The 12,901-nt window shown below is 52.4% G+C and overlaps 1 protein-coding gene across 1 annotated transcript in view; it reads left to right on the plus strand.

The window, feature by feature from the left end:
* The window catches only part of LOC146861707 (uncharacterized), a 383,712-nt gene that overhangs the window by 119,410 nt on the left and 251,401 nt on the right, over positions 1-12,901 (plus strand). Inside the window, exon 5 of the mRNA XM_085646055.1 lies at positions 12,645-12,755. Coding sequence (XP_085502181.1) covers positions 12,645-12,755 — 111 coding nt within the window. The remainder of the gene's footprint in view (positions 1-12,644; positions 12,756-12,901) is intronic.

Raw genomic sequence — 12,901 nt, forward strand, 5'->3', positions numbered from 1 at the left:
GTATTACGGGTGAAAAAATCCGATATTTCCTGTTCGAACTCAGCCTTAAACATAGGGTCCAGAAGCGTCTGTGGGTTAAGGCGCCACAAAAGAAATGGAGACTCCGCTGGTGGTGGGATGAGGGTTAACAATACAGGAGAATGGTCTGAGTGTGTGCGGGGCAGATACGAGGTACAAGAAGCCCATATGTCCAATCCCCTAACCACAAGCCAATAATCAATGCGCGACCAAGAGGCATGAGCCGAGGAGTAGCACGAGCCCTGGCGAGATGATGGGTTGCGGGTCCTCCATGGGTCTATAAGGGAATGTTCCTCAACTATGTGTTTAAGGGCTAGTTGCGCGGCAGTATAGTGCTGCGATTGCGGATGCGACCTATCCAGGTATGGATTAAGGGTTATATTCAAGTCTCCCCCCATATTAGATGTGTGGTGCCCACGTCTTGAATTTTCCCCCACAAGACCCGAAAAAACTCCGGGCTATCCGTATTCGGACCATAACACGAGACCATAGTGACAGACTGCTCGGATAGGCGCCCCCATAGGATATTATAACGGCCTTGCGAGTCAGCATGGGAGCCGATGGGAGTGTATGGTAGTGTATGCCTAACCAGGATGGTAGTGCCCCGAGCATATGAAGAGTAACACGAGAACCCACGATGACTCGCCCAGCGCTTGGCAAAAGAGGGAGATGGGTTGGGGGATAAGTGTGTTTCTTGCAACATAGCACAGTGCACGTTGTGTCGATCAAGATATGCAAGTATCTGAAGACACTTACGGGGGTTTTTAAACCTCTCACGTTCCAAGTTAAAAAATTATACTTGAGTGTTCCGGGACAGGACTCCATTGCTAATGTGCCACGATGGATTTTAATAAAGCATAGTGCGTAGGGCAATGTGAAACCTTCATCCAGTATACGTCAAACACAGGGTAGCGGCAAATAATAACAATACAAACAGTCTGTGAGCCCACCCCCCTCCCACACCAGCAACCCCAACCTGCTGTGCCGTGTACCTCTCATTTCCCACCCCAGCCCACAACCCCTAGTCCCAACTGAGGACGAGCAGATGCTTTCCCCAACATTTCACTTAGGTTCAGTAATAGGGTTCACCTTGTGGGCGGCAGCCAGAGGGCGACAGGTGCTCCTCGCAGCGGCGAGGGTGTTCGGGTATATTATCATGGGTCCATCTTGACAGAGCGATTAGCGTGTTCCAGCAGGCAGTCCGTGATGTGGTTACAATAAACAGTATGTCTCTCAGGGCGGCACAAAAACGTAGAAGCAGCCCCAGGTTATCTTAACACCATTTTATCCAATGAGTTCTATTACCTCTCATACACCCCCTTTTCGTCCGCACTCAGCACCGCAATCAGTTCACGGGCGATGCGCAAGCGGTGCCGATCGCGAAGTGTGGAAAATGTGCACTGGATTGGAGTGGTAAGACCTAAGGCATGGGGCACATACTGCAAAGTTAGACTGCTATGTGCGTATGTTGGCCACAACTTCAGTGTTATGCAATGTTGCCGGTCATGGTCCTCCCAAGAGCGCGGGTCCTAACTGTTTCAGAGGCAGCATCGATAACCATATCAGGGGCAGCTACAGTTTGCGAGGGGTGATGCTATTCAACATCGGATGCCCCTCCATTTTTCCCTTTCGTGCCGCCCTGGGGACGAACTGATCGCCGGTGACTTAGACAGTGTCTTAATAAAATCTTGAGCGTGCTGTGGGTTAGTAAAGAAGTGTTGACGTCCTTGAGCCGTTACCTTCAGGCAAGCAGGGAATAACATAGCATATGGAATGTTAAGTTGCTGAAGCTTCTTCTTAACTGGAAGAAATTTGCGCCTCTGCTCCTGCACCGCCATAGTGAAGTCGGGATAAAGGGAGCTGTCCATGCCCTCGTGCAGTGTCCCTATCGTGATAATTCAGCACTTTGGCAATGATAGGGCGCGGTGGAGCCCCGGGGGGGACGACTCGCCAGCGACCGATGCACCCTCTCCATCACGAGGACCGATGAAAATGCCTCTCTGCCAAAGAGTGTTACCAGCAGTCGTTCCACATATTCTTCCAGCTTCCCTGTGGCAGTCGTCTCCGGCACACCAAGAATTCGGAGGTTGTTCCTCCGCGATCTCGATTCCAACTCCTCGTTCTTTGCGGCGATCACTTTCAATACTTTATCCATCTCTGAGGTGCGGCTGGTGGTGGCAGTGCACACTTCCTCCAAGTCCGATATTCGCCTTTTTGCTTCATTTAGCCGGTCGTCGTGCTTGTCCACCCTATGTGTGAGGCCATCCATCCTAGCCGTCATGGAATCCATTTTGGATTCTATAGATGTCAAGCTCGACTGCATCACCAACAGCAACTCTTTTAGCTCCGAGGTTGACTGGGCAGGGGCCTCAGCAGAGTCGCCCTCAGGTTCTGACTGCGTTCGGGGAGTTTTCCGGGTGTCGAAAGTGAGCTTGGATTGCTTACCGTCTGGCTTCCCCATGGCGATCCAGCAGGGGGACCTACAAGTCGAAAAGATTCCGGGGCTCCGATTTATGCCCAAAAAGGGCTTCGGCTATAGGTATAAGTGTAGCGTAGGCAAAGCCGACAGGATCACAGATGTTGTGGCAGTGGCCTTGGGAACCAGGTAGAGTTAAGGCATCCTTCCAGCACTGAGCAGGTCACCATCCACGGCAAAGACACAGCCAGCAGTACTCTGAGTATGAACAACGTCCAGAGGTGCAGATCAAGAGAAGATGCTCTGGAGCAGACAATCCAGAATGAGCAGGCCAGCCCAGTCCTCCTGCCTACACTCGGCGCCCAGCAGCAGAACACGGGAGATAGCGAGGCCCGGCTGAACCCACAATGCCTGAAGTATGCAGCCGCTCTTTCCGCCTCCAGCCGGGCCCAACGATCAGGGCAGGAGCAGAGCAAGCAGGGGCCATAAATCCAGCACCAATATAAGTTGAGGCATAGTGCTGGCCGGAGATCCCAGGTGCGCGGTCCGCACCTCGCAGGTCCGAGGGGCCCCCGTATTACCCCCGAGCGCTCGGCGCAGAGGCAGCTAAAGTGTCACTATAGCGGTCCGAAGGCCGCTCCGGCTGTCTCAGAGCGGGGGGCCAAAACAGTGCCGATCCCCCGACAAAGCCCAGGTATGCCGTCGCCTAATGCTGCCCAACCGCTACGCCGGCCCGCGACACCAGTTGGCGCCGCGGGGGAGCCCCAAGCATCCGAGCCGGCTCCCGCTCACGGGGGCCCCAGGGAGAGCCCAGTGCTCCAGAGGCCTCCCCAAGCCCGCAGCACCCAGGTAAAGGGGCACTTACCCCAAGTCTCAGAGGAGGAACGCGTCACAGCTCCACCACTCACAGAGGGCGCAACCTCAACAGCCGGTCCGCTCCAAGCGCCGGGCACCCTGCCCCGCGGCTGCTCGCGGAAACCCAGAAGGCCAGGCGTTGATCTCCGCAGCCGCTCACACACAGCATAGGGAGCCACCGGCAAGGGCGCTCCACCTGGGTTCACAAGGGGGACGCCGTCATCTCTCCGTGGTCACCAGAGGCACTTCACCGCGTCGCCAGCCCGGCCCAGCTTCCAGGCAATCTCCGCCACAGCGGCCTCCCGGAGGCCCGCAGGACACCAGGCCCCGGGCGGTCGGGAGTCCGGACAGGCACTGAGGCTACGAGTGGGGAGACAGGAAAGGAGACCCCTCTTCACGATGCTCACAGCGGCGGCGTCTCAGCATGTGCATGGCAGCAGCGAGTCACATCGGAGCCCCCCGCCTCGGTTCAGACAGCTCCTCCCGCCATCATGTCGAGAAATGCGGTCTCGCAGGCCGGTCATCCAGTGCTCAGGCTTTGAGATACAGAAACTGTCTTGAAGGGCAATGTTCGCCACTCAGCATAGTCAGTGGCATCAGGGCTGCAATTAGTAAGTTGTATGTGCCAGGACGGGCAGGATATTGTAAGGATTGTTCCCCGAACAGCAAGAGCCTCACTCGAGTGCGGCCATCTTGCTTGGCATCCTCTAGCGCCCCCTCCCCACCATTTGCTTGCTTTCCAACATAAAACAACACTAAGCGACTCACCTAAACCACCTTATGTGCATCCACCTATCATCCGTGAAACAAACTCAATTTGGAACACTAAGAAACACAACTCACATCCAGTACAGATCTGGAAACAATAAATTCTGTTACAAAAACTATATGAGTGGCTACAGGAAGCGTTTAATATCCTGATACCACTCAAAACCACACAACAGAACAAAAGAAAACAAGCACTGTGGAGAAATAAAGAGATAAAAGACATAAAACTGCAAATTAGAAAGCTGCAACGTGCCTGGCTCAAAACAAAAAAACAAACCAGACAAACTTCACCTACCGAAAATTAACAGATTATACAAGTCAGCTATCAAAAAAGCAAAGAAAAGGTACTATTCAGACAGAATTCAAAACGCTAAATGTGCAAATAAAGATTTGTATAAAATACTCAATGAATTTCGTAAATCAAATTGCCTAGAAGGAACTCATCCTGTGACTCAAGATTTCACAGACAAACTGGCGAAACATTACACGGACAAAGCAGACACGTTGGACTTGTACTTAAAACCGAGACAAAGCTCCAGCACTAACCCTTTTACAAAACAACAATCCAAGAATACTCTGACTCAGCCTCTCCGTTCCTTGTAACACATTTCACACGATGAATTTATAGACCTGGTCAAAGCAAGCAGCATAGCTGCCAAGGTTTCAGATTGCTACGGGTGACATTTTCTAAATTTCAGTGTAATTATGAGTGACATTGCAACGACTAGGAGTGACACTTTCTCACAAGCAAAATCAAGCAATGAAGATGAGGGAAACATAAATATCAGAAATTACACTCATTTGAGCAACAAGAAACTCCAAGAACATCTTAAAAGTGCTGCAAAGCACCAGAAATTGTCTCTGTCCACATGGGACTTGGCCCAACAGGAAAAATGTGTGTGGCATCAACATGAGCAAGTTACCCACAGAGCCATCTCAGTTCCCTAAGTGTCACACTGTCTCAGCTGACAAGAGCACAGACTGTTGAGCACCATTCTGCATTATCCTCACAGGCTGAGGCTGGTGCAGTAATCTCCCATACAACATAGATGATAGCTTATGGCTGTCAGAAACCTGTTTAAATTACCTCCGGCAGTTACGAGAAATAAACCGCAAATGTAAAGGAAGGCACAGAAACACACACTTGGTCACAGCTATTCTCATTCTTTTAGATCTAAAGTCACAGGGACAGTGACAGTGCATACCATACTGCATACATGTCTGGTTTTTAACATGCTGTAGAATACAGACTGTTCATTAAGACATCACATGACATTGACTGCAGACTATGTATGTTGAGGTAAAGGGATGAGAAGGAAGAAGAGAAAAACTGAAGGAGGGAGAGAGCGAGAAGGAGGTAGACAATGGGAGTAGGGAGAGGGGTTAGAGGGGAGGAGGTAGACAAAAGGAGGAGAGAGTGAAAGAGATAAAAAAAAGAAGGGGTCTAGGTGAGATTGGAGGAGAGCGAGAGAGAGAGAGAGAGAGATGGCCAAAAGCAGAAATGGAAGGAGAAATGCAAATGTGAGGCACTTGACATGGCTATTGCAGCAAGTAAATATAGCCAGGCGTGCGCTGGCCAGCTCAGTTGATTTAGAGATAAGATCTCAGTTACGGAATGGAAAACTGATGTGCTCTGCTGTGAATTACTGTACTGTTCCCTGGAAGCTGGCGAGCGTCCTGCACCTGCCGAGTACAGTGATAAGTAATGTCAGTGGACCCCCAAATGTGAGTCATGCTACACGTGTTCCATCTTTGCTGAGGGTCCACGTCTTTATGTGCCCCACAGGTTCCACTGTGCATGCTAAACTAGTACACGCATGCTAAGATAAACATAATGCTTCTGGACATTGAGGTTGCCAGGTTTTGTTGAGCAGTAATGGTACAGGTGCAACAAGTAATCCTTTATATGTTTGCTTTGTGCTCTACATTTAAAGACAGTGGGCATACTCCTCTCCTCCGAGCAGGTGGAAATTGCTCTCGCACTGAGCTCTTTCCCAGCTTCTGAGAGAAAAATCCAAGGTTACCAGACCACAGAATGCAGATTTTTTTGAAAAGCATGCTGCATGCATTAAAAAAACTATCTGAAAGAAACACGTTAGTTAGATTCCTCACCTTAGAACATCCCCAGGCGTCAGGCTGGATCCGGAAAGATTTTTCGTCAGCAATACCCTTGCAAGTCGCTAGGCGTCGTCTGGGGCTCCGCGTTCGGCGTCGTGCCGGGATGATGTCGTCGGAGTACTTAGACGCCGCCCTTGCGCGCTGATGTCAGTTCTTCTTTTTTCCGCGCCAGACAGCGCCGTTCCGGGAAGAGCATACCCTTTTAGTAATTTTTTGACTAAACTTTTTGACTCCTTTGGTCTACTCTGTCGACTCGACTCTGGTGCCGGTAGGATGCCTGGTTTCAAACCCTGTGACTCCTGTCACCAACTGATGTCGGTTACGGACCACCCCCGCCGGTGCCTCTACTGCCTTGGGGCGTTCCTCGACTACCGGGCCCTGACTTCGAAGGCTAGGCGGGAGCGGTCCTGCAAGCTACTGGAGTTCCCGCAGTCACCACCACCACTCGTCTGGTTCCAAGTCTTTGGGTAAGTCGAAGCATAGTAAGAAGTCCAAGAGGCGACATCGCTCTTCGGGTTCCCCTCGCCGGTCACGCGACTCGGCTGAGGGTTCGGGTGGTACCACCCGCGCGGCGCCATCGCATCCGTCCCCATACCCGCCGGTCCTTGGGACCGACGCGACTCCGGCGGAGGTCAGTGCCTTCCTCTCGGCCATGAGGGGCCTGGCTCTGCCGTCGGTGCCTGTTGGCGCGCATTCGGGCCCCGCGGGCTCAACTGGGAGGCCTAGCGAGCCAGCGGCTCCGGGGCCGTCGCTGACTTCGGTCCAGACGCCGCAGGGCCCCGCGGGATCCAGGCCTGGATCCCAGTCGGCGCTGGTCGACCTCACGACCCCTCCGCCGGCGCCGACTCCGGTACCACCGCCGTGTCCGACGCAGATGGGTGACAATTTCATCTTCCGTCCGGCTCCGATCATTCCACCTGTCTACCAGGAATCGGATGACGGTGACGACTGGGAGGGGTCTGAGGACCCTCTGGCCCAGCAGGGCCAGTTATCACAGGACTGGGCAGATGAATTGGGGGATGCCAGTGGTCTTGATACCTCCCCCGACATTGGCTTCATCTCTCCTCCGACCGTGACTACGGAGGAAGGTGCTGCTTTTTCTGTGGTGCTGCGCAAGGCGGCCCGACGCCCTTGGGCTAGAGCTGCCTGCTGTGGCTGTGAGGACTAACCTCCTCACCGAGGTGCTCCAACCGTCAGCAAGCTCCTCGGAGCCTCTGCTGCAGTTTAATGAAGCACTACTGGACGTTCTGAAGGGCACCTGGTCCAAGCCCTCCACAGTACCTCCTGTGGACCGGAACGTAGCCTGGCGCCACCGCCCTGCACCGGGCGACCCCGGCTTTCTGTCCCTGCACCCTACGCCTGAGAGCCTGGTTATCCAGGCCTCGACTTCCCAGACCTCCTTCCCGTCCGCTCCCCCGGATCGGGAATCCAAGAGACTTGAGCAGTTTGGTAAGAAGCTGTTCTCCACCCTTAGTTTGGGACTGCGGTCTGTTAACACCGCTTGTCTCTTGGACCATTACTCCCACTCCCTGTGGGATACGGTGGAGGACGTGCTGCCCCAGTGTCCAGAGGAGGCTTGGACACGGCTCGCCCAGGCTCTTGCCGAGGGGCGGGATGCAGCGCGGCATGCTATCAGATGTGGACTGGACACTACGGACTCACTGGGTAGGGCGATGTCGACCATAGTGGCGCTCCGCCGCCACGCCTGGCTGCGGTCCATGTGTTTTTCAGGGGATGTCCAGAGCACCCTCATGGACATGCCCTTCGATGGCAGTCGCCTTTTTGACAAGGCGGATAGTGCGCTGGTGCGCTTCAAGGACTCCCGGGCTACGGCCAAGTCCTTGGGTCTCTCGGCCCCGCACCCGCAAACTTCCGCTTTTCGCCCCTTTCGTGGCCACGGAAGGGGTGCCCCCTCACGTCCGCCTAGCCACAGGCCGCAGAACCAACCTCCACGTGGTCGCGGACGTGGATTCCGCCGAGGCGGTACAGGGAGTCAACGTGCCGTTCAGTCCACATCTACCCCAGCAGCATCCGCCTCAAATCCCTCCAAGTCCGTGCTTTCAGGCCCATTCCACGCCAGTGGGAGGCAGTTCACCATCACCTGCTCCACTGGCGTTCCATCACATCGGACAGGTGGGTGCTGCAAATCTTCTGAAGGGGCTACTCCCTCCCCTTCGAGGCAACCCCACCAGCCATGCCACTGCAGTACCACCGCATGTCGGGGGATCACTTGAAACTTCTGCAGGAGGAAGTTATGGCCCTCTTGGCCAAGGGGGCCTTCGAGCGCGTTCCTGGTCCAGAAGTAGGTCGTGGTTGTTATTCCCACTACTTTCTGGTTCCCAAGGGCAAAGGGGGCCTACGCCCTATCTTGGACCTCAGGAGCATCAACGCCTTCCTCCGCAAGGAGAAGTTCAAGATGCTCACCTTAGCTCAGGTTCTGGCTGCCCTAGACTCTGGAGACTGGATGGTAGCTTTGGACTTGCAGGATGCTTATTTCCACATCCCCGTCCTGCCGGCCGACCGGTGTTATCTGCGGTTCACGGTGGGCCAGGAGCCTTTTCAGTTTACCGTGCTCCCCTTCGGCCTCACCAGTGCCCCTCGGGTGTTCACGAAAGTGATGGCGGTGGTCGCAGCTATTCTGCGCAGATTGGGGGTTCCAGTCTTCCCCTATCTCGACGACTGGTTGTTGAAGGCGGGCTCGCCCCAGGCAGTTGTGTCCCACCTCCAGACTACGGCCGACCTCCTGCTGGGGTTCTCCATCAATGTGCCGAAGTCACATCTGAGTCCCTCCCAGAAGCTCCTCTTTATCGGAGCGGTTCTGTATCGGAGCGGTTCTGGACTCGGTGCAGTTTCGGGCTTATCCTCCGGAACAGCGGGTCTGGGATATTCAGACTCTGATTCCCATCTTTCGGCCTCTATCCCAGGTTTCAGTCAGGTTGGTGCTGCGGCTTCTGGGTCTGATGGCCTCCTGCATCCTGTTGGTGCATCATGCCAGATGGCGAATGCAGGCTCTGCAGTGGAACCTGAAGTTTCAGTGGGCCCAGCATCTGGGCAACCTGTCCGACCACGTCCTGATCTCGGAGGGCACTGCACGACAGTTGCAGTGGTGGCTCACGGACCGCGATTGGGTCAGCGGCAGATCCCTCTCCCTACCCCAACCGGAGCACTTAGTGGTGACGGATGCGTCCCTCCTGGGATGGGGGGGCCACATGGGAGAGGCGGAGATCAGATGCCTCTGGTCTCCGGCGGAGACCCGGCTCCATATCAACCTTCTAGAGCTGAGGGCGATCCGACTTGCACTGAAGGCATTCCTTCCCTCTGTCCGGGGAAGTGTGGTGCAGGTGTTCACGGATAACACCACCGCCATGTGGTACTGCAACAAAAAGGGCGGGGTGGGGTCGTGGACCCTTTGTCAGGAGGCTCTGCGCCTCTGGACATGGCTGGAACATCAGGGCATCACCCTGGTGGTTCAACATCTTTCTGAACGCCAGAGCAGACAAACTCAGCCGCCGGTGCATGATGGATCACGAATGGCGTCTAAACTCGGACGTGGCGCAAGGCCTCTTTCGGCAGTGGGGCGAGCCTTGGTTAGATCTATTCGCCACTGAAGAGAACGCGCAATGTCAGCAGGTGTTGCGCGTTGGAGTTTCCAAGACGGCACTCGCTCGGGGACGCCTTTCGTCGCGAGTGGAGTTGCGATCTGTTGTACGTACGCCTTTCCGCCTATACCACTTCTGCCCAGAGTGCTGAAGAAGATCAGGCGCGACCGGGCCCAAGTCATCTTAGTGGCTCCGGATTGGGCACGAAGGTACTGGTATAACGAGCTACTCAGTCTGTCAATCGATCCCCCGATACGACTGCCTCTTCAGGAGGACCTTCTGTCGCAGCAGCAGCGGACTGTCCTCCACCCGAACCTGTCCAGTCTCCACCCCCATGCGTGGAGATTGAGCGGCGACAGTTGATGCCATTTGACTTGCCTCCTGAAGTCTGTGATGTGATTCTGGCAGCCAGGCGTCCCTCCACAAAATCGGTATATGCCTGCAGATGGAACAAATTTGTGGCATGGTGCACAGCAAAGGCTGTGGATCCCCTTTCCGCCCCTCTTTCTGAGGTTCTCCTCTTTCTTCTTTACTTGGCCCAGCAGGGCTCTGCTCTGGGCACCCTAAAAGGTTATCTCTCTGCTATTTCTGCTTTCTTACGGCTTCCTGATCAGCCTTGTCTTTTCAAATCCCCTGTTGTTTCTCGCTTCCTTAAGGGCATTACTCACATGTTTCCTCCTGTCCCTTTCGTAATGCCTCAGTGGGATTTGAATCTGGTCTTGACGTTTCTGATGTGCGCTCCCATTGAGCCACTTCATAATTGTCCCCTTCGTCTCTTGACGCTTAAGACTGCTTTCCTGGTAGCCATCACCTCTGCTAGAAAGGTGAGTGAGCTCCAGGCGCTCTCTTTTAAGCCTCCTTTTCTTTCTGTCCATCCGGACAAAGTTGTTCTCAGGACTCGCCCTTCCTTTCTCCCTAAGGTGGTAACTGCCTTTCACATCGGGCAGTCTGTTACGTTGCCCACTTTCTTTCCGCCTCTGCATCCTTCGAAAGAGGAAGAGAGGCTCCACCATCTGGACCCAAAACGGGCGCTGTCCTTTTATTTGGACCGCACCAAGCAGTTCCGGGTGGACGACCAACTCTTTGTTGGCTACGTGGGCGCTAAGAAGGGACGGGCGGTGCACAAGCAGACCATCTCTCGGTGGGTCGTTTTTTGTATCAAAGCTTGTTACTCCTTGGCTAAAAAGGAACCTCCTGTAGGGCTGAGGGCCCATTCCACTCTGGCCACAGCGGCGACTACTGCCCTGGGCCGGGGAGTCCCCTTGCAGGACATCTGTCAGGCAGCAACGTGGGCCTCGCTGCACACGTTTGCTAAACATTATTGCCTGGACAGCCAAGTCCGGAGAGACGGCTTCTTTGGCCGTTTTGTTATCCAGGACTTTCTGGTGTGATCTTGGTTTGCAGACCCACCACCGGGGTTGGTATTGCTGGGGTATCTATTCTAAGGTGAGGAATCTAACTAACGTGTTTCTTTCAGATGAACAAGTTACTTACCTTCAGTAACGATATATCTGTAAGAAACATTAGTTTCACTTTCGCGGCCGCTTTGATGTTTGATCGCGTTCACTTTAGCGGCCCCACGGCCGCTTGGCATAGCCAATAGGTCTAGCTTTTGAAACCTTATAAGTATTTAGTTATGCAACTGTTGCATCGCTAAACACTTATAAGGTCCCAAAGGCGAGACCTATTGGCTATGCCAATGCTTGTTACTCATCCCAAGCCTCCCACTACTGCTATGACGTTCAAAAGAAAAAAAAAAATCTAAATCCTTCACTCTTCTATCCCTTCACTATCCTTTTCAATCAAAATAACAGACTAACATGTCCACTTATCAAATTTCATATGTCACTATACTAATTCACCACTAATCCTTTATGGGTTCCGAGTAGCTTGCTACTCGCCGAAAAAAGTGCTTCAACACCTCATTAGGGGTAGAAGCTCTATATAAATCCCACTTCTATCCCTCCACTATCCTTCTCAATCCAAATAACTGACTAACCTATCCACCACTCAAATTACTTTCATATTTCACTATACTAATTCAACTCCAATCCTTTTTGGGTTCCAGAGTAGCGTGCTACTCGCCGAAAAAGCACTTTGACACCTCGTATGGGGTAGTAAGCGCTATATAAATGCAATTACAATACATTAAGGGCGATTGAATCCTGACTCGTAGTAAACTGGGAGTTGAAGTCTTCCTCGTGCGGCAACAGATGTGGCAATGGTACGAGGGCTCCCACACCCAAGCAGCACCTCAGCACGTCTTATTGTGTTCTGAACCCAAATGTGATGGACTATCCAGCAAGCCAGTGCCCGAAGGAGGCTTACCTAAACAAGCCTATCGATGATTGAGGGCGATGCAAAGCCCCTTTCTGTACGCAGTGTATATTGTCCATTGATTTTTTTTGTGTGTTGTGTGGTGACATAAGGTCTTGCCAAGTCTAGCCAGACCTACAAAGGACAACATTGAAGTTAAATGGATATAGGATTAAACCATGCTGCTTGCTGTTTTGTACAGAAGAGGTAAATTAATGTTTGTCAGTAATGATCTTTTAGGAATATTTACTCATAACAGTTAATAAGCTATCTGAATTATGTTTGCAATTTTTTTGTTTACTTATCTCTCTTTTGCATCTCTTTTCCTGCTGCAGTCCAAAACCCGTATTGTTCTTTCTCATTCTCTCATATCTTCAACTTTGGCACTTTTCTCCTAATGGACTCTCTTTCCTTGCAGTCACGTTAAAAGACTAATATTTTTGTTACTCAGTCTCTCTTATTTTGTCTTCATTAGCTTTAAAAAAAAAATATGGAATGGATAAATCACCAATGAGTCTATCAATCAGATATTAATAGTACATCTTTTATAATAGGACATGAAGATATGGAACCCCTTGTTTCATTCAGTATCAAAACAGAAGCAGAGTCGTATTCCATAGACCATCTCGACCCTGAGAGAAAAAAAAGAATCACGTGTACCGCTGGTGAGTAAAAAAAGTTATTCTCAGTTAGTAGTAGTTATACTATTAGTATTTATTTAACTGCGTTCTAGAGTAGGGTTTTTTGTCGCATAAAGGGTGATTGCATCTTGATCCACTCCCCCCACCCCCCATTAGTCCCCCCTGCAGTT

This window comes from Triturus cristatus, chromosome 3_1 (genome assembly GCF_964204655.1).
Source record: "Triturus cristatus chromosome 3_1, aTriCri1.1, whole genome shotgun sequence".
Lineage (NCBI taxonomy): Eukaryota > Metazoa > Chordata > Amphibia > Caudata > Salamandridae > Triturus > Triturus cristatus.